Source organism: Macrobrachium rosenbergii, chromosome 32 (genome assembly GCF_040412425.1).
Source record: "Macrobrachium rosenbergii isolate ZJJX-2024 chromosome 32, ASM4041242v1, whole genome shotgun sequence".
Taxonomy (NCBI): Eukaryota; Metazoa; Arthropoda; class Malacostraca; order Decapoda; family Palaemonidae; genus Macrobrachium; species Macrobrachium rosenbergii.
Window position 1 is genome coordinate 9,192,513 of NC_089772.1, and position 27,016 is coordinate 9,219,528.

At 38.0% G+C, this 27,016-nt stretch overlaps 1 protein-coding gene across 2 annotated transcripts; it reads right to left on the reverse strand.

Annotated features, from left to right (window-relative positions):
* Positions 1-348: 348 nt before the first annotated feature.
* LOC136855641 (ATP-binding cassette sub-family F member 2) lies at positions 349-26,779 on the reverse strand. 2 transcript variants are annotated; one of them, XM_067132830.1, is made up of 11 exons: positions 26,734-26,779; positions 21,353-21,463; positions 14,443-14,550; positions 11,644-11,746; positions 11,309-11,486; positions 8,871-9,393; positions 7,648-7,809; positions 6,817-6,981; positions 5,756-6,058; positions 2,085-2,333; positions 349-1,950 (listed from the first exon to the last, which is right to left on the reverse strand). In XM_067132830.1, the coding sequence occupies exons 3-11, from the start codon at positions 14,539-14,541 to the stop codon at positions 1,822-1,824; spliced, it is 1,911 nt and encodes a 636-aa protein (XP_066988931.1). In that variant the 5' UTR covers positions 14,542-14,550; positions 21,353-21,463; positions 26,734-26,779; the 3' UTR covers positions 349-1,821. The 2 variants fall into 2 exon arrangements, with proteins under 2 accessions (XP_066988931.1, XP_066988930.1); XM_067132829.1 differs by lacking the exon at positions 26,734-26,779 and adding an exon at positions 21,633-21,838.
* Between the last annotated feature and the right edge of the window lie 237 nt (positions 26,780-27,016).

Here is a 27,016-nt window from a genome sequence, read left to right on the forward strand (position 1 = left end):
AGACAAACGTCAAGCACTGCCAAAAAATATTGCAGAAACCATATCCTTGCATGTTATTTTAAAATAAAATAACTTTTAGCCCATTTAATGTAAAAGTTATGATGGTGTTTGTGACTTAATACAGAAAAATCACTTTTTTTTCTTCTTCTAAAGGTAAACGAGGCTAATCAATTACCTGTAACTGAGACTGATTTTTTTTTTTTTTCATTTCTTTACCATACACTAATGTACCTGCGAGCTGGACACCACCAGAAATGGGCAGTTACAGACTGCGCACTTCTGCCGAGGTAATGGCCAGAACATTCAAAAACGCAACACAGCCATCCAGTACATATTTGGTTTAGTCTGTTTTGGCTCAAGGTTCTAATATTACACGATGTGTAGAAATGAAGTTGTAATGATAATAATACAGAGATAACAATGCCAACCACCGCGAGAAAACATTTGCTTCCATTTGGTTAATATATTCATTATGAGAGATTCTCCATGATGTACGATTTTGGTAGACGTGTGTGTCAAAGTTCCTATGGGGGAAATAAAAGCAAAACTCTCCAAAATTTTATCTATACGGGTCTGCCAATAAATATATTCACACAGATGCATCAAAATCCATTCATAAATTTTCACATACCCCTACTACCAGTCAACATACCAACCAAATACCATCTCCCTGGTAGAGGAAATGAGTCTGGTGTCTTGAGAACTAAGTCGATACTTTAATGTGTATTTCCTTGGTACAAGGAAATTCAAGAAATACACTACAGATACTTTTACATACATTCATGTGCAACACTACAATTTACAGTAACCATAATACTACAATTACTTACTACCAAGTCCCCCAAGTTACTGTAACACTCATTGCTTTTGTGCAATAATTAATGATCAGTTTTAAAGCTTTACTTAGTTCTCATGCAGTCATTAACAGTGCTGTCAGAGCACACGCTTCCCAAATCCCGGATGTAAACTTGCTTTCTATCCAAGCAAACAAGATCATGTTACCATACACAATATCACATATTAATGGATAAAATACAAGATAAAGTCTAAAATCACAGATTTTGTTCAGTTCACTGAAAAAAGTAAAAATAAAACCTCTCAGGTAGCAATTCATTAGTCAGACCACTTGACAAAACAAGCTATTCCTTAAAATTCACACTATACATAACGGCCTTTGGCATAATATTCCTTAGTTGTTTTTATACTTCCATAGGTCTTATGTCTCTTTACAATTGGGACTATACTGATCCGGGTCTTCACTGACAGGTATCAAAAGCAAGATTTCATCAGTTCAACATCCATTAAACAAGCTGATTTGAGATTTTCTGAACCACCAATACCACCTAGCAGATCTTGGAGACAATTTTACATTTTTTAAGTAATCTATTACACCTACTATAGCTTTCTTAATTTCCCTTTTGGTGCTTCCTCTTACCCTGGTATTTCTTGGTATTTCTTCTCTATTACTTTATGTAAGTAGTACATGAACTTCCAAACATGAAAAACATTTTCAGCTCACAAGCAAATAACTCCCACACTTGGGGACACCAATGCAATTACTGGCAAGTTTCAAAGATATTTTAAAGCCACATCCTTGCACCTTCAAACAACAGGATTTGAATGCTCATGTGAGGCTTCTGAGGGAGGGATACTGTAAAATTTCCAATAAAACCACATCATAATACCAAGTACTACTGTAGTAATGATGATTATACATTAGTTATTACATAAAAATTCATAAGGCATATATCAACATCTGTCTAATACTCACAGGGCACATTTTCCATCTTCCAGGTATAAATAAACTATAAGAAAAGTTACCTAAAACATCTTCTTTCTCTTCTCATTATCCTTGATAACTTTTTTCTTAAGCATTTCCTTATAATCAAGAATATCTCCGTTCCATTTGGTCACAGTCTCGTTTTCACAAATCCAAATTTCTTCTGCCACCTGTTCAGGAGATTAAAATTTTTTGCTAAATCTGCAAATCGTACGTAATAGGGATATAAACAATTAAGTAATAGGAATATACACAATTACTCAAATGCTACATTTATAAAGTAATAATAACCGAGACACCTTACCTGTGAAATTAGCCTGAAATCGTGAGAAACCAGCACAAGCCCGCCTTCAAAGTCATTCAAAGCTTCGGCCAAGCTGTCGATAGTATCAATATCCAAGTGATTGGTAGGTTCATCAAGCAGAAGAAGATGAGGAACTTGGTATGCCAACCAGGCAAATACAACACGACATCTCTGGCCATCACTTAACTGCCTTATAGGGGAGACCTGCTGTTTTCCCGTCAGACCATAACGGCCGATCAATTTCCTAACCTAGAGAGAGAAAATGTACATTTTCATATTATTGATATTTGCACACTTACCTCTGCTGAAGGTAAACATTCATAATGTACAGCTATTGCTACTTCATTTAATTTTTTAGGAATTTGCAGGGTGTATTCAATGCAGTGCAATGGAGACATAACTCCACTTTGCCACTCAACATTATGAATGTTTACCTTCAGAAAAGTTAATAGATCAGGATTAACCTATTCATGCACTATTTGACCATAGCATAGTGTGATCTAACCCACACAATGATTAATATCACCTATAATAGGCTTTAATCTATCCAAGTACAGTACAGTCTAATTGCCATTACACAGCAGGAAAGTGTACATCTCATACTAATGCCTTAATGTGGTCAAATTCAGCATCTTAACCACCCTGGGAAGGCGGGAATTGCCTTGAAACAGTAACACGACATCCCACGGGATGGTGTTCCACAGTCTAGTGGTGTGAGGAATAAAGGACCTCTGGGACTGAGAAGTTTGACAGCAAGACACATTTACTGCATATTGGTGCTGCTGTTCAGCAAATCTGGTTGCTCTTGGCAGATAAAGGGGATCAGGGATCACTTGAGAAAGTGAAAGATCTCTGTTGAAATATATCTTATGGAAAGATGACAAGCAGAGACCATCGGTCACTGGTCCAAGTCGTAACTACTACTATAAGGAAACAGAAACCTACCACCAAAAACAACTCTATCTAAAAAGGACAAATCTCTGGCAAAAGCAGGCATCCACACTGGAAAACAGTATTCTAGTAAAGGGAGTACAAATGATCTAAAACAGGTTGCACTGATTTTATCACTATTATGAATATATATGAGACCTGATGAACAATATCTAACTTTCACGTGGCATTTGCTGACACTTTCATTAAATGTTTCTAAATAGTTAGATGTGAATCATAGGTTACCCCTAAAGCTGAAGCTTCAGACTCATTCAGAAAAGTTTCATCAACCTGAAGGGGAGGATGGGGTGGGAAATCAGCACGAGATCTGCTATCAATAGTGTTTTCGTTTTGTTGGAGTTAAGCCTCATACCCCACCAACTACTCCATTCCCTGATCCAGTCCATGTCCTGATTGAGGCTGAGGGCACCTTCATTTCTCAAAAGTGGAGACTTTACCATACCCACAAGTGAACAACATTTATTTTCCAAGCCAACAACCGTGTCACTTGTATGCACTAAAAATAACAGTGGACCAAGATGCCCTGTGGAACTCCAGACACAAAAGGTCTTGGTTCCCTGAAGATCCCATCCACAGCAACTTGCTGCTGCTTACCTGACAGGAATCTTGAAGTGTTCCTAAAACATATCCACCTACTCCAAGATTCTGAAGTTTATAAACAAGAGGCTTGTGATTTACTAAATCGAAAGCAGCACTAAAATCTATCTGAATTACTCTGCACTCAAAACCCTTATCAAGGTTCCCTTGCAAATGGCATGTCAAGTCTAAAAGAGCATTGCAGGTACCTAGTACACGCCAGACAAAGATCTTCAGAGGTACCTATACATCAGTACAGTTCTGCAAGAGAAGCCTCTATTGCATGAGCTGCGAGAGGAGAGCTCAACACCTTTCTTCCTTAACACCAGCAACCCCCAAACCATTACCTCTCAGCCTCAGATGAGACACCAGCGACAGCAGAGTTAGCAAGCATGACTAGGAGGTGGTCATGGCAACTGATTCAATGGGTTCCCCCCTCCCCAAATGAGAAGGCCATCTTTTCTGTCAGAATCCCTTAAGTGGGAGGTTGTTTGTCAGCCCACATACTGACACCCAACTGAAGGGGAGCGCTCAATGGGTGAGATCAGTTCATGGGGCAACTCTTAGGCTCACTTTGATCACAAACAAGTTCATTCCAACTCAGCCTGATTGGGTTCTGAAAGAGCATGAGAAGAATTCTCTTCTGAGAGACTGACATCTCAAGTCAGCCTGTTATCACTCACAGGAACATGAGCACAATCACTTCCAAAGGTATACAAACAAGCCACAAACTGAAGAAAACCCATGAATAGAGCAAGGTTATGAAAAATAATCATCAATCCTGTGAGTATAATGTTTCTCTATGATCCGCAAAAGTGCTACTACTTGAGGCCAAGGGAGAGCAAGCATGAATGCTACCGTTGGCTCAGGACAAATCTAGACCCCAACAGTGCTGCATGATCAGCATGCAGAGCATCACAATGCCTATAGGTATTGTACAATAGCAATCTATTGCACATGAATGCTATCTGCACTTGTACCAAATCAAAAAGTGTCACTGACTCTAATCTGCTTACTTGGCAGAAGTTCTGGAGTGAGACTCTGGGGCAGTTCTCCTGTTCACGAAGGGACAGGAAGAGTCAAAGTCCTGAGCCAACTCAGAAACCTACATGTCAACCTTACCTAGAGTAGACATCAAACCCACAAGTGAGCAAACACTGCCACCCACCCTACAAGAGGGAAGAGACTCTGAAAGTCCACTAGGACCTCTTGTGAAAGGGCTTCTTAGACTTCTCCCTGCTACAGGAATTAAGGGCAGAAGGAAGCCAGGAAAGGACAGGAGAAAAAAGTGTGCCAGCACTCCATCACCTTACTCCTTACCTTTTTTTTTACCCTCCTCTAACAGCGCAGAAATGGTTGAAATGAGAAACACAAAATTTTTAAGGTGGTCAACTGGTGATTTACAAAGGTAGGCTGGCTGGCACACGAGTTCCCTAGTGTGTGCAGCAAAAGCAGACGAGTAGAGATCCCGAAGATTTAGCCAAAATTACATGATTCAGAAAAGAAGAAAAAGACAAGTTCCTGGAGCACCAAGGGAGTGCTACACTTTCCAGAAGTACTCTATCAAAATTTTACCCCAAGAGCAGACAAGCACACATCATGGTCTCACCTTACACCAGAAGAGAGCATGTGTTAATCACCCACCTTCCTGCAAGTATACCACCCTTAGACCACCCCTTTGCGTGCACGCGCGTGTGCATGTCACACAGGGTGGAAAAGATTCAATGGCATCAAAGGGGACATTCCCTTTGAAAACACTGACGAATGCTGTTTGGTCTTCCTTCTTTTCTTCCCAAACTTCTTCCATTCCAGTAGAGGCCAACTTAAACACACTTTGCAGACAAGATCAAGACAATATTGTAGGTATCAAGAGACAGAGAGTACAAGAAGAAACCTTACACTTGCTCACACCCGAGGTACATTCATTATTAAAAAAAAAAAAGAACATTGCTGTACATAAAGAAAGCAGTGAAAAAGTTTTAATTACGCAGTCAGTTGAAGTGAAGCAAGAAATCCTCATTAAAATAAAGGTTTGGTTCACACTGAAAATATGAACGACCAAATGTTTTTAACCAAATTCCTTAGATTACTTAGCAGATATATACATAGAGTAAATTACTGTAAATAAATACAAAATTTCATACCTCATCTCTCTCCTTCAGTGCTGGGAACTGTGCCATCATATAATCTATTGGAGAAGCATCTAGATCTAGGAGTTCATGTAAATGCTGATGATACCGTGCAATTCGTAAGTGAGAATTCTTCCTGATCATGCCTTTGGTTGGGGTTAGCTCACCGTATAGTAGCTTTAGCAGTGTCGACTTACCAGCCCCGTTAGGTCCTACTAAGGCTAATCTGGTATCCAAATCTATACCAAATTCCAAGTCCTTGTAGATGCACGGTGTACACTCAGTGTAGCGGAAGCTGACATTCTGAACCATAATTACCTACAGACAAAAAAAAAAAAATGATAACTTTTCAACATAGATAAGTGGTACATTACCTGTATGTTAAATTCAAAAGAATAAAAACAATAAATGTAGTTTTAACATGAACTCCCTGCTATCTTTGTTACTTTGTGCCCCTTGTTTTCTCTACATCTCTTGGCATACTGCCCACTCTGTTGGCCGCGAGTTCAAATCTCCGACCGGCCAATGAAGAATAAGAGGAATTTATTTCTGGTGATAGGAATTAGTTTCTCGCTATAATGTGGTTTGGATTCCACAATAAGCTGTAGGTCCCGTTGCTAGGTAACCAATTGGTTCTTAGCCACGTAAAATAAACCTAATCCTTCGGGCCAGCCCTAGGAGAGCTGTTAATCAGCTCAGTGGTCTGGTTAAACTAAGATATACCTAACTTTTTTTGTCATACTGTGATAAATTCTTCATAAAACCGAAGTAACTTAGTTCATTTTCTCATGTCTTCACATTTTAATCTAGAAAATTTTGCTTTAATAAACTTTCATCTGTTTAACTTACATATTTCAGAGAAGTGAGTTTCACTGGGACCACAAAAGCATTTAGATGAGTGTTATTATTACCAACCTTACAATAAGATGTTTCATAACCTCAACGTAAAACATAAACAATGAAATATCCTTATTAACCCCCCTCACCTCCCCCGCAACACACACACAGAGAGAGAGAGAGAGAGAGAGAGAGAGAGAGAGAGAGAGAGAGAGAGAGACTGACTGACTTTTACTTACTGGAGGAGGAATCTTTCCACAATCTTGGAAGTAGAAAGTCAATGATTTGTCCCTGGATACCTTCTCCGTCAGTCCTCCAGCAACCATCTTTGCCAGTGTTTTTTCTTTGGACTGTGCTTGTCGAGCAAGTTTAGCAGAGCCGTGACCAAATCTTGCGATGTAATTCTGCAAGACAATAAAAAAGACAAATTATGCAAGCTCACCCGGAAAGACATTTCTCCTCAATATCTAAATAAACTCATGGAACAACTGAAAGAATTTACAGCAATGAACATGAAAAGAAAGTGACTCCATAATCAAATAGGTGGTACTTGCATCCCGACAAAATTCAGTTTCTTGAAAGAAAAAACCTATTATTCACAGAACTTTAAAATTTTTTGTAATGATTCATCTTCAATTATTTCAAAGGCTACGGCAAGTGTAAGACTGAACAGTAAAGTGCTTCAGAGCCAAAGTCTTTCCCTGAACTGGTCACCATGGAACAAAAATCAAAATTTGCAATTTCTCCCCCAAAAGAAGGCACAGACTTGAAAACCTAAAAATAACCTTAGCTATAATCGCTGTAACCTTCAGTTTTTCAATAATTTAACTTCAACATTTCAATGACAAATGCAATAGGTGAACACTAAACACAATATTTATCCCAAAATTTACCAGTTGTTGACTAATATAAAGATATTGGTCAATGTCATTAAATAAATTAAATAAATAACTGACCAGAAACTAATCGTTCTATTCTATTTCCACAGCAGGTAATCCTAATGGATATAATCAGTTATTGAAACTTAGCATACTGTCACAAAAACTGCACAATAAAAATCAATACAGTACCTTCATATGAGCAATCTGATCCTGTTCCCACTGATACTGCTTCATCTGATTTTCCAGTTGTTCAATTCTTGTGCGAACAAATGCATCATAATTACCGCCATAGTATTTCAGTTTCTGCTTGTCCATGTGAATAATGTTGTTACAAACACCATTCATAAAGTCCTGGAGTATAAAAAGTACATCTCAATAGTCTATATAATCTGCATGCAAATCATCCTCCACTTCTATCTAAATACACATATCTATGCAGTTAGAAAGAGGCTATAAAAATAATAGAATGGCATTTAGTAAGAGTAAATTTGCTAAAATATAAAAATTTTGTATTAACCATTATTAATATTGCTAACAAAGTTTATAGGGAAATATAGGTATCCCTATGGGTGCTAATTACATCTTAAACACTGCAAATTTATATTTACATTTTCATGAATCAAAATTCTTGCAAAATAATCCCATAGAAACTATAAAAATACATATAGGTATACTGATGATCCATCATCACTAAATAAGAGATATATTATTCAATAACTCCCAGAGTACCAGAAGTTTCTAATACTAAAAATGAGTTACGAATACGTTAAAATTATTAATAATAAGTTTCTAACTACAGTTTGATAAAAGATACTGTATTTCAATTTTTAAATACTAGGACTGCCTGCTTTTTATTCAAATATACCACCTGATATGACTTCCAAGTCACATGCTGACAATTTTCTCCATTTGCAAATATTTGTATGAATCGTGGAGATTTGATCTATAATTGTCAGTTACTTGTTAACAAACTGATAAATAATAAATTTCCAATTCTGACAATTAAAAAATAATCAATAAATCTGAATATAAGAAAACTCGTACCATCATTAAATAGAATTTCAATGTTAAGTTAGACAATCAATTTCTCCCATGTATAGCACAATTGTCTTGTTCACTCGCACTTACTGTATATATGTAAATACTGTATGTAAATTATTATTTTTATTGCATAACTACATTTACTATTACGATCAATACTATAATTATACAAGCTACAGGTTCTATCCTGAAGCTTAAGACCTGGTTCAAAGTCCATGTGTGTCTTAGATGTTCTGGTACTTTTAAGTTTTCGTTCCTATTAATGATTGTAATTCTGCTACACTTGACTTTATAATTTCACCATCCCATCCCTTCTCCCCCTAACACCACACAAAGCTAAAATGGAAAACAATATTCCTTTGTCTACTCACCTGAGAATGTGAAATGATCACCAATATACGTTTATACTTAGACAACTCATCTTCCAGCCACACACATGCATCTAAATCCAAGTGATTGGTGGGCTCATCAAGTAGTAGAATGTGGGGCTTAACAAACAGGGCACGTGCCAATGCTATTCTCATTCTCCATCCTCCAGAAAAATCTTTACACTTCTTTTCCATCATTTTATGAGTAAAACCTAAACCGTGAAGGATAAACGCCGCTTTTGCTTCAGCTGTGTCAGCACCGAGGTCCTCAAGACGCTCATAGACATCCATCAGCTGATCTTGTGATTCCTCGTCTTCCATCACAGCCAATTCTTCTGCCAATGCTTCTAATCGAACTCTTTCATTGTCAACTTCCATTACGCACTGCAATGCAGTCTTCTCCGAGGCTGGCATTTCACGTACTAAATGGAAAATGTCTAGGTGTTCTTGAATGGGGACCTCGCGATTAGCTAAACAAGCTAGAAGAGTAGATTTGCCACAACCATTAGTGCCAATTAAACCATATCTGAAATGGTAAAATACAGGATCAACCATACATTTTCTTAAGAAAGGAAGAATGTAAAAATTCTCTCACCTGTTTACATAAAAAGACCAAATGCAATAAAACATTGGGGGGGAAGAGGATGTACCCACATAAGCACCAAATCCTCCATTCCACTGAGACAGGTGATATATCTATTAAAATTAATAGACAAATACCTTCAACTTATAACAGCTGCTGCTAGTTGTACTTACAAGTTTATATTTATGAAACATTTTGTTCATTATTATTATTTGTAAAAACATTGTTTGAAAATTAAATCTAGGTCACTTAACACCTCAATATGTCTTTCAGATTCTGACTGAAGGCAAAAGCACCCTTGCAAGGGTTGCTTGATGCTAAAGAGAGAATTGAGTCAACAGTCAACATCTGGAGGAAGTACTTCCATTTGTAGTCTGCAATTGCAAAGAAACTCCATTGCCTCAGTTATGTATTAGGAAACATTATGTACTCTTACTGTGAAAAGAGAAGTTACAAAATCCCTGTGAATACTTGAATAAGGAGCTCTGACAAAAGTGAAATGAAAGCTCTAGAGGAAATTGTCCCTCAGTTGTAGTAAAAAGTAGTGAAATAGACTTGAAGAATGAAAACAAGAGAGAAGCCATCAATCAATTTCATGTTTTGCAAACATTACGTACACTTGGTGCACTTGAGGAAACAGTATGAAGAAAACATTATACAATGTATTATGGATTTTTCTTTTTGTTATGCACTGAACCTATGCTTTAAGATTGCCTTCCTTCTATATCGTGTAATAAACCTACATTTTTGAAGGAGACTGAGAGAGAGAGAGACTTTCTTTTCGTCTTCTGTTACCTTTTCCTATCTACAATGCTCAATTTGTGGTTCATTTTATTCTACGATCTTTACGTACAAGTTCTTTTCATACCAAAAATGGCCAGTTCAGTCATCTGTAAATTTAGCTTTAGCATACCACAGATATGCATTCCCACTCTCCAACACTACTAGTAACATCAAGTCTCATAATACAATCACACCAATATAGTTAAAAGGGCAGCAGGTAGAGCAGACAAGGACACATCCCTGATTTAACTTTTCAGAAACATACCACAAATGCAGTGCACAGTATATAAAAGCAGATTGTCCCTGATTTACATTGCATTTTGACACCCTATTACAGTCTTTTTCATATATCAAATATGTTTCAATAGGTTTCTTACCTAGAGTACATTCCCTGCAATAGGCTATATATTAAAACCCAGGAAAAGAAATTAATGCAGACTTTTTGGCTATGTATCATGAATTGGACGTTTCCTTAACCTCCCAATGCCTACCTGTCTTGAAAAATTTTATGATTCTATTCCAATTCCATTTGTATCATTGTCACCATGGTAAAGAAGGATGCTACAAGTGAATGGAGAAACAGGTCCCTGAACCTCTTGTATAATACTAGCACAACTAAATGGAGGAGAAGCATGCATGTCAATGCAAGTACAACCAGTGTCCAGTGACCAGGAAGTACTGAATAAGTCAAGTCAATGCAAGTACAACCAGTGTCCAGTGACTTGGAAGGAAGTATTGAATAAGTACTATTCCTGAAGCATTGAATAAGTACTGTCTGAAACTGATCAAGTGGAAGTTCCAAGAAACTGCTGAAGTGCAAATAAAGTATGGGATTTACAACACTGAAATCTACTGGATTTAACTGCCCAGGAAGGCTGCAGACTATACTGCGAGACACTAGTTACTATACTGATTTTGCACCCTGTAAGAAGGCCAGGCCTTCAAAGTATGTTATATTTTGAACAGACAGATGTAATCATTTTCATCAACATATCAAATTTTCATAAAACCCTACCAACAATTCACAAAATGCTGCACAGACAAAACACCAATCTCAACACATCTCCAAACTGACCTTCTGCCACAATTTAATTCCAATTTGGTGTCCTTCAGCATCTCATTTCCGTGGAAAGTGATAGAAAAGTTGTCAATCTTCACATCCCGTGCACGTGGGTGAATGGCAAGGACACCAGTGCAAGATCTGGCTTCTGCTGCAATTTTCATGTCCTCTTCCAGCTTGCGGCAAATAATTTCTGGCAAAAAGAAAATATTGCAAATAATTTCTGGCAAAAAGAAAAAATGATCAAGTTTAAAACTTTTCTACAGTAACTTAACTTCTCTCATTAAAATTAAATTTACAATACTGTAATAACTTGCTTTAAATACTATGAATACATAGATTAAATATACCTTCGGCACTCAGAGGGGCATCGGTACCGTTCACTCCATTTGTCATTGGAGTAGTTTCTCTGGAATTCTTCTTGGAGTTGTTGGAACTGCCATTTTCTTGAGGCTGCAAATAAAATACATCGTATGCTAATTACTGGTAATCTATTTTCATTACTAAAAAAAAAATATGAAATAACACGATAACTGGAAATGTTTCACAATATCATTTATCACATCATATAACAAAGCTTTAAACCACCAACAGAGCACGTTGTTTAACCCTTTCACTTATGACCCTTATAAACAATTACATATGTGGGAAGTGACAGTGGCTTGAGTGGTAAGCATTAAAATGTTTATGCCCCCCTTTTTTTTTCTTTCAAAGGAGGGTTGCTCTGGCAATTTTCAAGATAGACTGCTCAATTTTGTTTAATTTTGCAGCTGAATGATTTTCTATATAATGGCAACAAAAAATCCCCCAAAAATATCTTTTAAACAGGTAGAATAATGAGTATAATTACACTAAAAGAAAATTTTGCACTTTCCCCCCCAAAAAAATATTTGAGTTTTGTGTTTGGGCAGCCATGAACAGACTGATGTTTAAGGCTATCCAAAGGTTCCACAACTTATGGCAGACCTATGGATGAGGAGACCATTCTGATGGAAGAACTTGCTCTTTTCTGCTGAGTTGGTCAGTGATGCCAGTTCTTCTCCCTGGAACAAACTCTGATCTCCAGATTCAAGACATCTTTGGCAATGGCCCTTGTAAAAAACATGACATCCCTCCCAAAGCTTCAGAAATATGTCTATCATGGTAAAGTTAGTACTCCAACTCATCCAGAACAGCTGTCCCTTCAGAACATTTCTGCAATAATTACTATTTTTTCTTGGTGCAGTAACCAAGCTGTCATGCTCACTAGTACTTCTGCCTTACTAATAGGCCAAAACATCTTACCAATTAGAGCTCATCGCTCTCATGGGGCAAGTAACTTGAAAAAACTTGCATCAGATAAATGTTGAAAATCTGATACTGTACCTGTCTTATAACACACAGCTCTAAGCTGCTTCATGAACTTGGAAACCAAAACAGCGGCACCCTGAGAACCAGCTTTAAGAAAACACTTCTGAGATTGCCTCAACATGCAACTTGAAAAGGATTGAGAGAGCTGTAACTTTTCACTCAAAATTAGCAAGAGTTGAGGTAGGAGCATACAAAAGAGCACCAATCAACTGATTCAATTTTGGCAAAAAGGATAACGAAAAATGGAACAACTCGAACTATGAATTATTCAAGAACAGAATATAGAATTTAGGCCAAAGGCCAAGCACTGGGACCTATGAGGACATTCAGCGCTGAAATGGAAACCGACAGTGAAAAGGTTTGAAAGGTGTAACAGGAGGAAAATCTCACAGTTGCACTATGAATCAGTTGTTAGGAGAGGGTGGAAAGTAATATGAAAGGAGGTCCAGTAAAAGTAATAAAGCTAGGGGCCAAAGGGATGTTGTAGAGATCCTTATGTAATGCCTACAGTGCACCTGATGATGGCATTAACCCCCTACAGGGATGAATCATTTAAAAACTGAAGGAAAACCTTCTGAATCAGGGTTGAAAACCAGTCAAGTCTAAAGGAAGACCAAAGACTGTAAAAACTGGTAAATCCACGAACTGAGACAATGAGGCGATTAACGCCAGACATACACTGTACCTACCCTTGACGGCCGGCAATGATGTCACGGGATACTGGTGGTAAGCACCAGATGGCTGGATGGGAAAAGGTTGAGGGCTCGTGCATGACATTACCTTGGAACTCTGATGACAGCCGCTGCACTACCCTAGAGATGGTGGAAGCGGAAGAGCCACTAGTACAAATAGTTATAGTTGCCGAAGCAGGCTACAGAAAGCCGCAGGCTTCTACACCTCTCTTGCAGGAAAAACTGAAAGTTTCGGCCGATCTCTATGGGGGGGGGGACCACAATCTTCACCCATAATATACTCAGTCAAAAGTCTAAGTGATGAAGATATAAAATAATATCTTCCTCAATTTTACCGATCCTTTTCTCCTGAACCACACAGGGAGTATACGAAGGAATGGAGGGAATGAGAGAAGAATCAAACCTACCAGGCAATGGAGGTGTAGGAGGAAAAGGCTGAGTAGACTTATGCCGGGACCTAACAAACTGTCTATGTTAACTGTCAACCTCTCACAGCTTCCAATACTTTACAAATTTATCCAACTTCTCCAGAGACCACTCATTAAATTCTTCACAATGAGAAGACAAAAAGAGAAAAAAAGCTCAATACTGTTCAGAAGAAAAACAGACGGAAATATTCAAAATTATTACAGCTGATTCACACTATGCACAAGGGCACATATTGAAGAATTCTGAAAAGAATGTAAATATTCCAATGCCATCTGGCGGGAAACAAGTGATTACAGAGACAGTCCATCTTGGTCAGTAAGAGTTGTTCTTTTGTTTCCTGTATTTTGAATGCCAACTGCACCCAACAGTGCAAAGATGTAAGCTAAGATGTAAGCTATCTTTAACAGTAGGTACCATTCATCAAAGATCAATGGTGTTTCAGAAGTTTACACGACTGCTCTGGAAACCAGTGGCAACAATGTACTGTACTGTCAGGGCAACAACTTACGAAATTATCATTAAGGAAATAAAACTGGAGACACAAAAACCTCAGAACGAACAAGTCCAAAATCAAAATCTACATAATGAGTTCATTTACAAACAATGTGTTAAGCTACGTTGAGTGTTGCATGGCTTGTCTAACTGATGAACACTGATAAAACAAAATATGAATATTACCTCTTTCTCCTCCTTGTTTTCAACTTTCTTTCCACTCTGTTTGGCTTTTGCTGCTTCCCTCTTCTTCTGGTCACGCTTCTTCTTCGCATCAGACGGCATCTTTCAGATCTGGGGACAAAATCGGTACAGTACTTCAAAAATTACAACTCATAAAGAAAACTGTCTAATGTGAACATCCATAAACAGGTGTCACCAAAATCACAATTTTTCAAAGTAATCTGTACTTTCCTTAGGTATACAAACTGGAGCGTATATGGAAGGGCTCAGTATGAGCTGGAAACAGTTATTGAAACTTGGTAGTTAACTGCTAATAGGTAATCAAGCACTTTTTTCTTCAATATCTGGAACTTAATGAAGTGTTTGAGGCAAACCAGAGCTAGAAAGGTTAAGGCTACAGCAGGGTGATTCTCCAGTGAGTATAGGAATTGACAACGACTCATGTAAACCACCATTTCCTAAGCTGCCGGTATCTGATGAAGCTTGTGACAGTACTGATGCTTATATATATCCTGAGGTTCAAACACTTAGCCACTAGTGCTGGATTGAAAAAAGATGTTTGGGCAGTTCACTTGGCTTCATTACTAAAAGGGAAAGCTTTAGAAACTTATCAACGCGTGTCACCTGCCGAGACACAAGATGTTGACTGTGTCAAGGAAGCATTGCTACATTACTATCAGTGTACTTCTGAGGGGTATAGGCTAAGATTTCGTAGCTGTAAATTTCACAGGAACGAAACAGCCCAACAGTTGATAATACGTTAAAAAACCATTTGAAAAGGTGGGTTGAGCTTGCACAGATTGTGAAGAGTCTTTTGACAATCTGCTTGACTTGTTCTTGATAGAACAATTTTTTAATGCTTGCAATAAAAACATGAAATGAAAACTTTTGAACAAATAGTAAAATATGCCAAGATGTATTTAGAAGCACGCACAAATTATGGAAAGGTAGGTCAAAATGGGGACAATGAGAAGTAGAGTTAAGGAACCAACGAAAGTGGCAAAGTAGTTTTGGCTGTGAATGGTGACCATGTAAAGGGTTCTATGTGGTCTTGTTACGTATGTGGTTGCAGCAATCACCTTGCAAGAATTATTTTGAGGGTTTGGTGCTGATAAGAGAAAAGAAGTAAATAAGGGCAACTCTATTTTGGAGATAGCACCCATGGTAAGCCAAGATAACTAATTAAAGATAAGAGGGGGTAAAGTAGAAGGATTGGAAGTTGATTTCATCACCAAGGCTGCACGACAGTGTTGATTAAGGAGACTGGTGCCTAAATCTAAGCTCACTGGTATGTTTATGTTGAAATGGCTCTGTTTTTCTGGTATCCAGAGGCAATGTTCAATGTGGTTTTGCCATACTTCACAGGTAAAACTTCAGCTGTTTGTATTAGGGACAATTGATGGTTCTACTGAAAGTACAGTGAACCCAAGCAAGTGCTGTTACTAGTATGCTAAGGAAACTTGAGGTAAAGAGGTCTAGCTTAGCTTCAGGTTAAGTGTCTAACTTGATACAGAAGGAAAACATCAGTAATTTACAGGTAATTGATTTGATTTTGAAAAAGGTTTTAGAATATGTTAAGGTAAAACGTGTTTTGCAATTCCGAAAGAGTCTTCAGTAATGAAACGTGATATTTTGTATTGTCGAGTTCAAAAGGTAGGACAGGAGAATGCCCAAACGACTGCACCAGAGCAGTTCTGTCATGCTGTAATGGAACTTGTGCATGAATCATTAATGAGGGATCACCTAGGACTACAGAAACAACAGAAAGTATAGAGTATATAATTTCTTTTGTCCACGTATGTCAGTACAAATAGAACGAATCTGCAGGTCCTTTGATTTGTCAACATATTGTGGACAAAGGGCTTTTCAAAGTAAAAATGGGAAGAATGCTGCTTATTCAGGAACCATTTCAGCGTGTTGCAGTGGGTATGGTGGGGTCGATTGAGCCACGTGCTAGCAAGGGATCACAGTACATCCTAACTATTTTTGATAACGCTACTTGCTGTCCAGAGGCAGTTGCATTAAAAAGTATCGAAGCATGCACAGTGGCAGAAGCATTGTTGTCAGTCAAGTACAAATTCCAGAGAAATTATGTCCGATAGGGGGAAACTCAGTTCACTTCAGAAGTAATGCATGAATTTAATTATTTGCTGTCAATAATACGTATAACAACCATACCACATCATGCAATGTGCAATGATTTAGATGAAAGGTTCAATGGAGTTTTCAAGAAAACGCTTAAACGAATGTGTTCAGAACAACAGAAGATGTGGCCACAGTATATTGAACCTTTGCTGTTTGCCTGTCGTGAAGTTCCACAGTCAAGCACTAAATTCTCGCCTTTCGAGTTAGTACGGTCATAAGTGTGAGGGGTACACTAGTATGCTGAAAGAACTGTGGGAGAGTGAAAAGCAATGCAACTGAGGATAACACACGGTCTGCGTATGAGTATGTTGTAGACATGATGGAAAGATTGCAAGATAAAAGTAAATTGGCTCAATAAGAGTTGGAGAAGGCCGGTAATAGTTACCAGCGCTATTATGATAACCATGCATGTCATAGCAAACGAATCCACGGTGCAGTTTTGTTCTTGTTGTCTACGTGTCGTAATAAGCTTCTTACGCAACGGCAAGGTCCGTTTGATGTGCTTTAAAAGGCTAACAGGTACAATGTTGTGCTGAATATTAATGGTGTGGAATGTCAGCATCACAGTAACAAGCTCAAGAGTTACCAAGACAGTGTAAGTAAAGGAGGTGTAGTGAAAGTACCGAGCATAAGGGAAATTGTGATGATGGATGATGGATTGGGCCATAAGGATGATTTGGCATGCGCGGCTCTGATTAGTAAGGATAAGGATGAGAGTGGGGAAATAACTACGCCAGGCGATGTTAAAAGCAAGAATGTTAAAAATGTTAAAAGTTGATATGGAATTAACCAAAAAACAGGAGGATGTGACTAGGATTTTGCAGGAGTAAGCGAATGTATTTACTACAAATACCAGAGAGGACAGATGTAATTGAAGATGTGATGCATCTGCAGAATAAAATTCTTGTGAGAAGAAAGTCCTATCCAATACCATACGCTTTACAGTCAACTGCGTGAATAGCTAAAATCCGCGAATACTTAAAACCCCTCTAAAAACACTTACAACTGCCTATGTTGACAGTTCAAAACAAAGTTTTACCAGTACCTAACTGGAAATACTTTCGTTACCAAGTCTGACCATCAATCACTGCAGTATCTAAACAGTACTGCCAATCACATAAATAGTAGGCTGATGCATTGTACAGCGTATCTTCAACAGTTTGATTGTACAATAAGAATATTCCTGGACGAGATAATGTAGGAGCAGATTGTCTTAGCAGATTATGAATTTGTCTTGTATGGTATACATATTTTTTTGTATTGCTACATTGTTTTATGAGTATATTGTACAATTTTATGTGTGTTTTTGTATAAAAAGTATAACTCGCTTTGTACTGTTTTTAAGAGGTGTAATTTCCTTTTTATTGTGTATTTTTGTATTAACGGCGTAGTTTCCTTTTATATTGTAATTTCGTGATGGTTTCTTCATCTAGTGTAAGAAACTGTGCAATTTCATAAAGTATAGGAAACAATAATGAAGTGACCATAAACAACTTAACACTTAATACTACGTTTGGTGGTTATTGGCAGGCTTCATAGCCATTTTTAAAGTGAGTGCGGGCAGAAGGCATTTGAGACACCTGCAAGGCGGTTGTGTGCGTGACGGAGGGGTCTTTGTGCTGTGTGGAGTGGATGGTGGGATCCATCTCATCCAAGAGTCTCTCGAGTAATGAGCATTGAAAACCATGATGATTTCGCAGAGCAGTGGTTCCAAACGCACGGTTGCGAGGCTTTTTCTGAGGGTCGCCAGATGGTCTTAAAAAGTAATAATAATTCACAACTGGTCACATTTTGATTCTGAGTAATATAGCTGATTTACTTCAGTAGGACAGTGTGAAGATTCTCCTGGACATACGATTAGCTTTTGTTTATATGGTATATTACAGTACTTGGTTCTTACACTAGCCATTTTTTATATATAATTCCCTTTATGAATAACTGAAATTTATCAGCAAAGTATAAGCTGTGATTGCTATCCACTTAAAAAAACTTTATTTTTTTTTGTGACTGGATAGTAAAAGTTCATGTTTTTTAACACTTGTCTTGTGTTTCCAATTTATCAAAATTCATTGTTAGTAAATATAAACTTATACATATAGAATAACGTTAACTCACACATTTGCAAGTATAACTGTAACACGAAAAGGGTTGGATTTATTACTACATGTTCACACATATGTGGTCACTGATCCAGGTTAAGACTATTTAGGGCCACAACCAAAAAAGGTTGGGAAACACTGTCGTAGGGATAGCAAGTGCCATGCATAGATTTTTTCAGTATAAACCCATGTATACAGGAAATGGTCATATATCACTGAGATGTTCATGAGTATTTTGATACTTGTTAATCACTGCCTCATACTCGGCTAGGTCATAACCCTATTATCTTATTTTATAATGCCCTAAGTTAGGTTAATGGGGGGGGGGATCCAGGTGGTAAGAAGCAATCTGGGGAGGAGTATGAAACCATGGGAACAGGTTCCACGGACAGAAACAAACCTAACCTTCCCTAGAATGCCATGTCTTGACCTGGCCAGGGGGTCTTCACCCAACTGGACAACCCCAGTAATACTAAACATTGTAAACAATGGACTAAGCTTCTCTTCAGCGACAGTGTTAGAACCTGATCCCATCGTTCTGCAAACAATTCCCCCTCAGCTATGCAAAACCCTAACACCCTAGGTTAGATTAGGTGGGAGTCCAGGGGGCAAACAACCCCCCTTCCCCACACTAAGAACGGGTGTAGCCCCCAGGTTAGATGGGGTTGGGGGACCTGGAGGACAAAACCCTCCAGCCAGGTAAGAACCCTATGCAAGGTTAAGGTACACCCATTCTTGTACTTCATTTATCTTGTGTTTTACTTCACCCAAACACCTACTTTCATGCTGTAGTCACAAGAATTGTAGGATATTAGGGGGTCAAGTATCTCTAAACAACTTATTTGCTAACAAAATCAACCTCACAAGCATTCAAACCCCATGGAAACATCGGAACATAGAAACATCATATTTTCAACTCCAAAATGGAATTAGGCTACCATTTAAAGTTGAAGTTTACCACTTAACTTGCTACCAAAATGGAATAACCTATGTTTCTACATAAAGGAAAACCTTTTTGCAACTCAATATGATTAAGGTAACCCCACAGTTAATGGGTCCAATCAGCACACAGATTTATCAAATATTTATTGAATCATGGAGAACAATGAAAAATGAGCAGCTTATCAATTTACAGATACAAAGATTGAAAAAAAAAAAAAGTGGGGGAATAGAGGGGTGAACGTAAATAAACAAAATCATGTCTTAAGAGATACGGACCCATAGAATTTTGAGAAAATCGCAAAACTCTGCTCCTGTAAGCAGATAAACTGCTAATTTTTTCAGATTTATCAAAAAGTGGCCCCTGAAGAGCAAGAGCCCGTGCCAGGTTCCTAAGTGCTCACTCCACAAACTAAACTATTTGCGTGAGGTGCAGACCTTTATACCCTTTGTTTTTTTTACATCTGTAAGCAAATAAACTGCTCATTATTTTTTAGCAAATATACTCCTGTTTGTAGACCTGTCAAATAAAAAAAATTGAAAACAGGAATGAAAATTTAAACACACACAAGGGAGCAGTGAATCTGGACCCCTAAACTGTAGAATTAACCAAATTTCCCCGCTTTGGACACCTGAGCTTCAGATGCAAAACTGGCCTGTCATTAACTTCATGACAACTGTTGATATGGTCTCTAATGTTTGGCAACGGCCATGCAATTGCAAAATTTCATACGCAGCTTTGAATTAACCATTAAAACTTCCAATTTCCTCAATGGGGTTCACTCTCAACTGTAATAAGTACGCCATGGCATAGGGGGACTTTGGGAAAAAAAAACGTGGTTGGTAACGTTACACAATGGTCAGAAAATGTCAAAACTCGAGCTTCATATTACTAATAGAACCGAATATAGAATTTAGACAAAAGGCCCAGCGCTGGGACCTACAAGGTTATTCAGAGCTTAAACGGAAATTGACAGTAAAAAAGTTTCGAAGGGGTAGCAGGAAGAAAACCTGGCAGGTGCGCTGTGAATCAGAGAGGGTGGAAAGGAAGATGGAGGAAAGAGAACACGAATGGAGGTGCAGTAAAAGGAATGAAAGGGGCTAAAGCTATGGGTAGAAGGGAGGCTGCAAAGACCCCTGGTCTGACAGTCATCTTTACTGCGACCTACGATGATGTGCCATACAACACACACACACACACACACACACGGGTGCAGCTCAATTAAGTAACCATAGGATGTGACGAGCCGACGTTGCTTTACCGGCAACGCCATAATAGTTTTTAAATCAGAGAAATGACTGCCCGATAGCAAACCGCGACCTTAAGAGAAAGATCAGGGAAACTTCTGTCTCCATTTATCTTTTCTTCTTCCCCCGCTGTGCACGACAAAACCGAAGGTGACGCAAACCAAAGCCTGTTTGTAGGTCAATGATCGACTACGTCCCCTAAACTGAAATTTTCCGCTCCTAAAGAAAATGTCCCCGTCAAATTAATTCCCACGCGGTTCCATTCAGCCTCCTACATCCAAATTCCTCATTCCGACACAAAAGCCACAAAAGGTTAACCAATTCGCCTGGCGAGAGAGACCACCATCAACCAAGGCATGGTCATCTATCGGTCGCCTGGCGTCAAATTAGGTCGACGTGGCGTTCCAAATTTCTCGGAAATGGAGTTCAAGTAACCGCCAATCGTCTTCTCAGTTACAAGAACACAGAAGACACAAACTTACTTAATTAGAGCGGTGTTCTGTTATACGTCCTTTCCTCACGTGCGATTCTCACTCCGGGAATACCACTTCCACCATCTCCCACCAGATGGCAGCAGACTACGTCTTTAGTACCTGGGAATGAGCGTAATTGTACGAGTTTATTAACAGGAGCCTTCTAATCTCGAATATCAGTCTCAAATATAAATCGTAATATTCCATATGATAAATATTAACTCATTTATACCCCTCTCTCAAATAATGCATGAGTATTAAAGGCGCCGTCACTCTTGGTATTACGCACTGCATGTTGCAGGGTCACGTTTTCTCCTTTCGGTAGACATTGGCGGGAAATGTTCGCATCCTTGACAATATAAACTTTCATATTTTTCAATAGCACTAATAATGCAACTGTACTTTTAGAACTTATTTCTCCATAAACTCCGTCGAAGACACTAAATGATGTTGTTGCTTGATGTTCCTGCGAGCACTTTGGACGTGGTGCGGGACCTAGATAAGCCGTCAACAAGTTAGGGAATATGAGATTAAGGAAATTACAAGAAATAAAACCGAGTACATGTTGGTATGGATGAAAATTAACCCAAGAACCCTTGCTGATATTTGCATAAACATAAATAATAATCCACCTCTGATTACTTATATAGCATGTAACTTACTTGTACTTTCTGAGACGACTTTCAGTAGTCAAATCAACAAAAATGTAAAGGTTTCTGGCCAACATCTTAGAAATATACTGATGAGTGCTCGATTAAAAAAACTTGAGGCTGATTATGTCATAAACAGAGCTGACTATTGCAAGATGTATCTTATGAAGCTGAAAATGAATTGATTAAAGCGGTAAACTTAATATGACGTGTGGCACCTAGGGTCAGGTTACCACTGTATTGGCTGAATCGCATTGCCTCCTCATTAAAGCTAGGAAAATGTTTAAAATATGTGCAGTGACGAATCAAGCTATCAAAACCAGGCTGTCCAAAATATTTGAAACCAAACCAAAACGGTATCAACACAGGATTCGTTACAAATTGCTGCAAGTTATGTGAGCCAAGATACAATTCCAACGTTGGTTTTAGAACCTTTCAATTTTCAGCTGCAAGACTTTATAATGGGCTCCCACTTGAAATCAAGAGGACTAGAAATATTAAATCCTTCAAGAAAAGACTGATGACTTTCTTATTCTTTGAGTGTTACGACAGTTGACCATTAAATCTGTGCAATATTGTGTATAGGGCAAGCTTTCCTTGGACTGGAACCTGAAAAAAGGTATTTGAACAAAATAAATCATAACTGCTTCATAAACATTTGTTGGCAATATATCTTTCTGTCGCTTCGTCGGTTGGGAAAAAGTTCTCTGCCTTTGCTAGGATTTCAGTGTAAATTTGACTATGATTTGGTAACAAAAGACAAACACGTTTTAACAGTCGTATTCACTGATATGGATGAAGGTCCCTCACACTGACAGATGCACCATTTAACTGCATGTTATTTAAACAGGCTGCTCATTTCCCGTTTTGTTTTTCATGATACAAAGTATTTATTCGAATTGCTCATTAGTCTAGCATGTAAATTTTCATTTTACTAAAGAATGCATTAGCTATAGTCTCTGTTCGTTTTTCATTTCTCACCACAGGCAATAATTTAATAAAACTGGTATTTGTTATGTCTCATCTTTCATTTTCTCACATTTCATTATGTTGAAGTTTAATTTTTATATGTTACTGGCGGTTAGGTATACGCCAGAAAAATAATCCCTGGTGCTGACGCCGTATATTTGTCTTATATCTCCTTCTTCGGAAAAGTCACCTATATTAGTGAGGTAATTCTTCATTCCCCTTTCTTGACAGAAGTCAGTGAATTTTCCTTAATTTTTTTTTACAGAAGTTAGTAAATTTTCCTTAATGTTTTAACTCGGGTATATATGGTGGTTGCAGAACATGTTGTAAAAACCTTTTTTTTTTTCTTCTTCTCCTTTTGAGCAGATCACGGGATTATATGATGGTAACCAGTCAGACTCAACTGCATTAGTGCTGCAAGTGCTTTAAGAGCCAGCAAATGAACTGCAAGTTCCTCCTATTCCCTCATAGCATTTTTGAATTCGCGAATTTCTGTGGATACTTTATTGCACCTACCAGATACATGTTGAAATATGCTTTAGCAACGTTTCATGTGATTGTAGGACAATAAGATGATGTACTTTCAAGCTCGAATATTCCAGCAGGGCAAGAGAGGCTCCAACAGGGGTAATTTTTTTTTTTTTACCATGGCCTTGGATTCCTTTACAGTTGAGATCTTGGAGCTGATGTTTACTGAGGACGACCTTTGTTTTGATGTGTAGGCACCACATAACTTCATTTCCTAAGTGGACGAATGAAGTGAGGGAAAGCTGCATTCTGCAGAAGACCTCTCTGTGAAGATATTGTGCCTGCACTGTGCAGGGCTGCCACTCAGATTTTCAGGAAACCCCAAGAACTGACTTTACTTTACTTACTCTATTTCAATTACATTTCGTCGTCAACTTCATCATCTTCGTCACCTGCAGAAAGATGGTGAGCCCAACGATTTTTTTTTAGCTCTTTAAGTCTATTTTCATACCTTTTATGTATTGTGCCACTTTCAAGATGTCTTTTTAATGTTTCCAAGGGGTGCCAAGTAGCACAGGTTGCTTCATTTCTAGCTATAGACTGTTTTGCCAACGGTCTATCTTTTACAGTTTCTGTTTTTAAGGCATTTGTTATTTTTGTTTTTACACAGTTCACCTTCGAGAAAATTCTCTCAACACATGCGGATGAATGTGGCAAAATGGTCAAGTTTGTCATAAAACATGATAAGAGAGAAAATTTAGTATCATTTAAGGCATCCTTGACATTACCTAATGACTGCCAATACTAAGGGATAATCTCGGTAGGAATAGTTAGTTTACCTGCAGAAAGTCGAAAGCACCTCCACTGGTCATCTAGATCATTTAGACTGGCCTCTGGTACCAGTGAAGGAAAGTGCACGGCCAAAGGTATGATAGCTGATGGCGACTGGTGAGTGTCGCTTGCTACTTTTGGACCCAGTACTCTCAATTTTGAAATGATGCCATCTTCACTGAATGGAAATCTTTTCCTCATCTGAAAAGCAAGTTCTACAAGAACTTTCAAGCAATCATTCCTAAATCTCAACGTCAAGGCACCATCTTTAAGTGGTTCTTTGATCAAAGGAGACATGGCTCTGCCACCAACATAAACACCATCTACGTTTTTATGGTTGCTTTTGCCGCAGGGATCAATGGTTGATCATTTCTCTGCTTGCAAAATGTCTTCTTTAATAAAGAAACGATGTATGTTTTTGTATTCGGATGATACTGTTAAATACAATTGATGCAATCTGAAATGTTCACATTGAAATTCTAAGTTAAGTAGGATGTATTGGAGGAAAAGAAGCAAGTGCTTGGTTCCACAATTGATTAGAGTTTCATAGATTATGTAGACATTATCAATCTCGTCTGTTTTTGACTCGCTCTGAAAGTACAACACTGAAGCATCATGCTGCTCTAAGATAACCGATATTACATTTTCTCTTGACAACCATCTGGTCTGAGCAAGTTTGGGAATTTTATGTTTGGTTGTGTTGACAGCTTCTTGAATAAGTGAAAATTCTCTTTCTTTGCCTTTCAGCGCTTCGGGAAAAGTAAGAAGTTATATCTTTAAGGAAATTTTCTAAGTATGACTGTCAAAAATTGCCATTTATTCCCCTTGAATAAAATTTCCTAGTTTTCTTGAATACTTATTTTGATGTATTTCCCAGTTTCTATGAAAAATACGTTGATGTGATTGTTTTGCTCCACAGAAGAAGTTTTTATTATATTAACTATGAATGAGTTTGTATAAAAGTCTTTATTTTTAAACACCTTTTTCGCAAATTTTATCCATCTCTATAAAATTAAATGACGTCTGATTGCAGTGTTGTCAAACTTCTTCCTGTGGAAAAGTAAGTTAAGTGAGTTTATCTTGGAGGAAACCCTTTTTTTTTTTTTTTGTATGTTTTTACGATTGACTTAATGTTTGTGTTTTAGTTGATGGTTTGTTAAAACACAATGACTGCCTAAGTTTTCTCCAGGGTGTATATGCCTGTTTTCCAGAAAGTTTAAAATCCAGCCCCATCTGAACTGTCGTCGTGATTGCAGTAATTTCTTCATAAGAATTTCTGAAATCCCCCTTTTTTTGGCTATTTATGTTTTTCTCTATCGAAGGTAACGTTTTGTCAATTTTGCAGTAATATGTTAATGGCTTCTTAATGATTATGACTTAAACTTTTTTTTTATTTGTGAACCCGTGTGGCATCACCCAAAAAGAACCAACTGCACTTTGTTGAAAGAATTATGTTTCTTGACTTCATGGTACAGTAAGGACTCCTCAGCACTGTAAAGGGTAGGGCAGGAGGGCTTAGGTTGAATGAAATGAATGGGACAACCACAATCGGTAAAACCATGAGTTCAAAGATTGACGGGACATCATCTTTCAACAGTTTCTGAAAACCTCCATTTGCTCCCATCATGGAGGAACAGTTATCACTTCCAAAACCAACGATATTCTCTCTCGTAGCAGATCTTTGACAGCATTATAAAGGGTTTGGGCAGTTCCATTTTCCACAGAAACCGTTTCCAACAGTGCATCAACTACATCCTGTTTATCAGCATCGAAATAACGAACCACTATTGCCAAAACTTGACTGACGGAAATGTCTGCGCTTTCGTCCATGATAATTGAGAATTTTTGTTTCTTGCAAATATCAGTTAGTGCCAATTTTTCCTAACATGCTATTCCATCCTGAATAACATAAGACATTTTAGTTTTCTTCACTGATATCTTTGCAGCAATTTGACTGTCTGGGAATGCTCTTTCACAAACAGCTGCAAAGAGTTCAGCACGAGCAAACGGTATTATGTTCAGAAAAAAATCTAGCAATAATCAATTCACTTTTGGCTATTTGTTCGGATTCTGCTGATTGCTTTTATTGAGAAACTGACTGATGTCAATTTTAGATTCTGCACTTTCAAAATTGGTCTTGTGTTTTGCAGAGGTTTATATGTTTAATAAGCGATGACTTATTTGCATTTTTCAGTGTAAAGTTGCAACACTTACGATAACTTGCACCTTCATTGTTCTTGTCCTGCTGTAGCCAATCTTTAAACTCGGGATCTTGTAGCCATTCCTCATTAAAACTCTGGTTATACCACTTGCTTTTTTTCTTTGGTGATTCCATAATTGTATGAAAACCTTTGATTTGATAATCAATGTGTTCATAGCACAATTCAAATGTGAAGCCTGTTCCAAGCCACTGAAGCACGACAGTCACGGGCATACGATACTATGCCAACTAACTTTACATGACGCTCATACCCAGTGATTCAAGGCGTTGCTGCTCTGAGATTACAAACGATGTCTCGTCTAATACAAGTACAGTTCTGTTACGATTGGAAATCGGATGCGGGAAGAGAGAGGTAGGACTGTCTAAGGACGTGTGGGGGTTTAGCTAATAAAGACAGCCGAGTGTTTGCCAACGTTTACAATTATTTAATAATTATTATTAATCGATTTTCTTGCACAATTTTATTTTTCTCTCTATTTGATTTTGTATTTCCACTTAAACCTCTTCATCTTTATCAACTTTCAATGTTAAGTA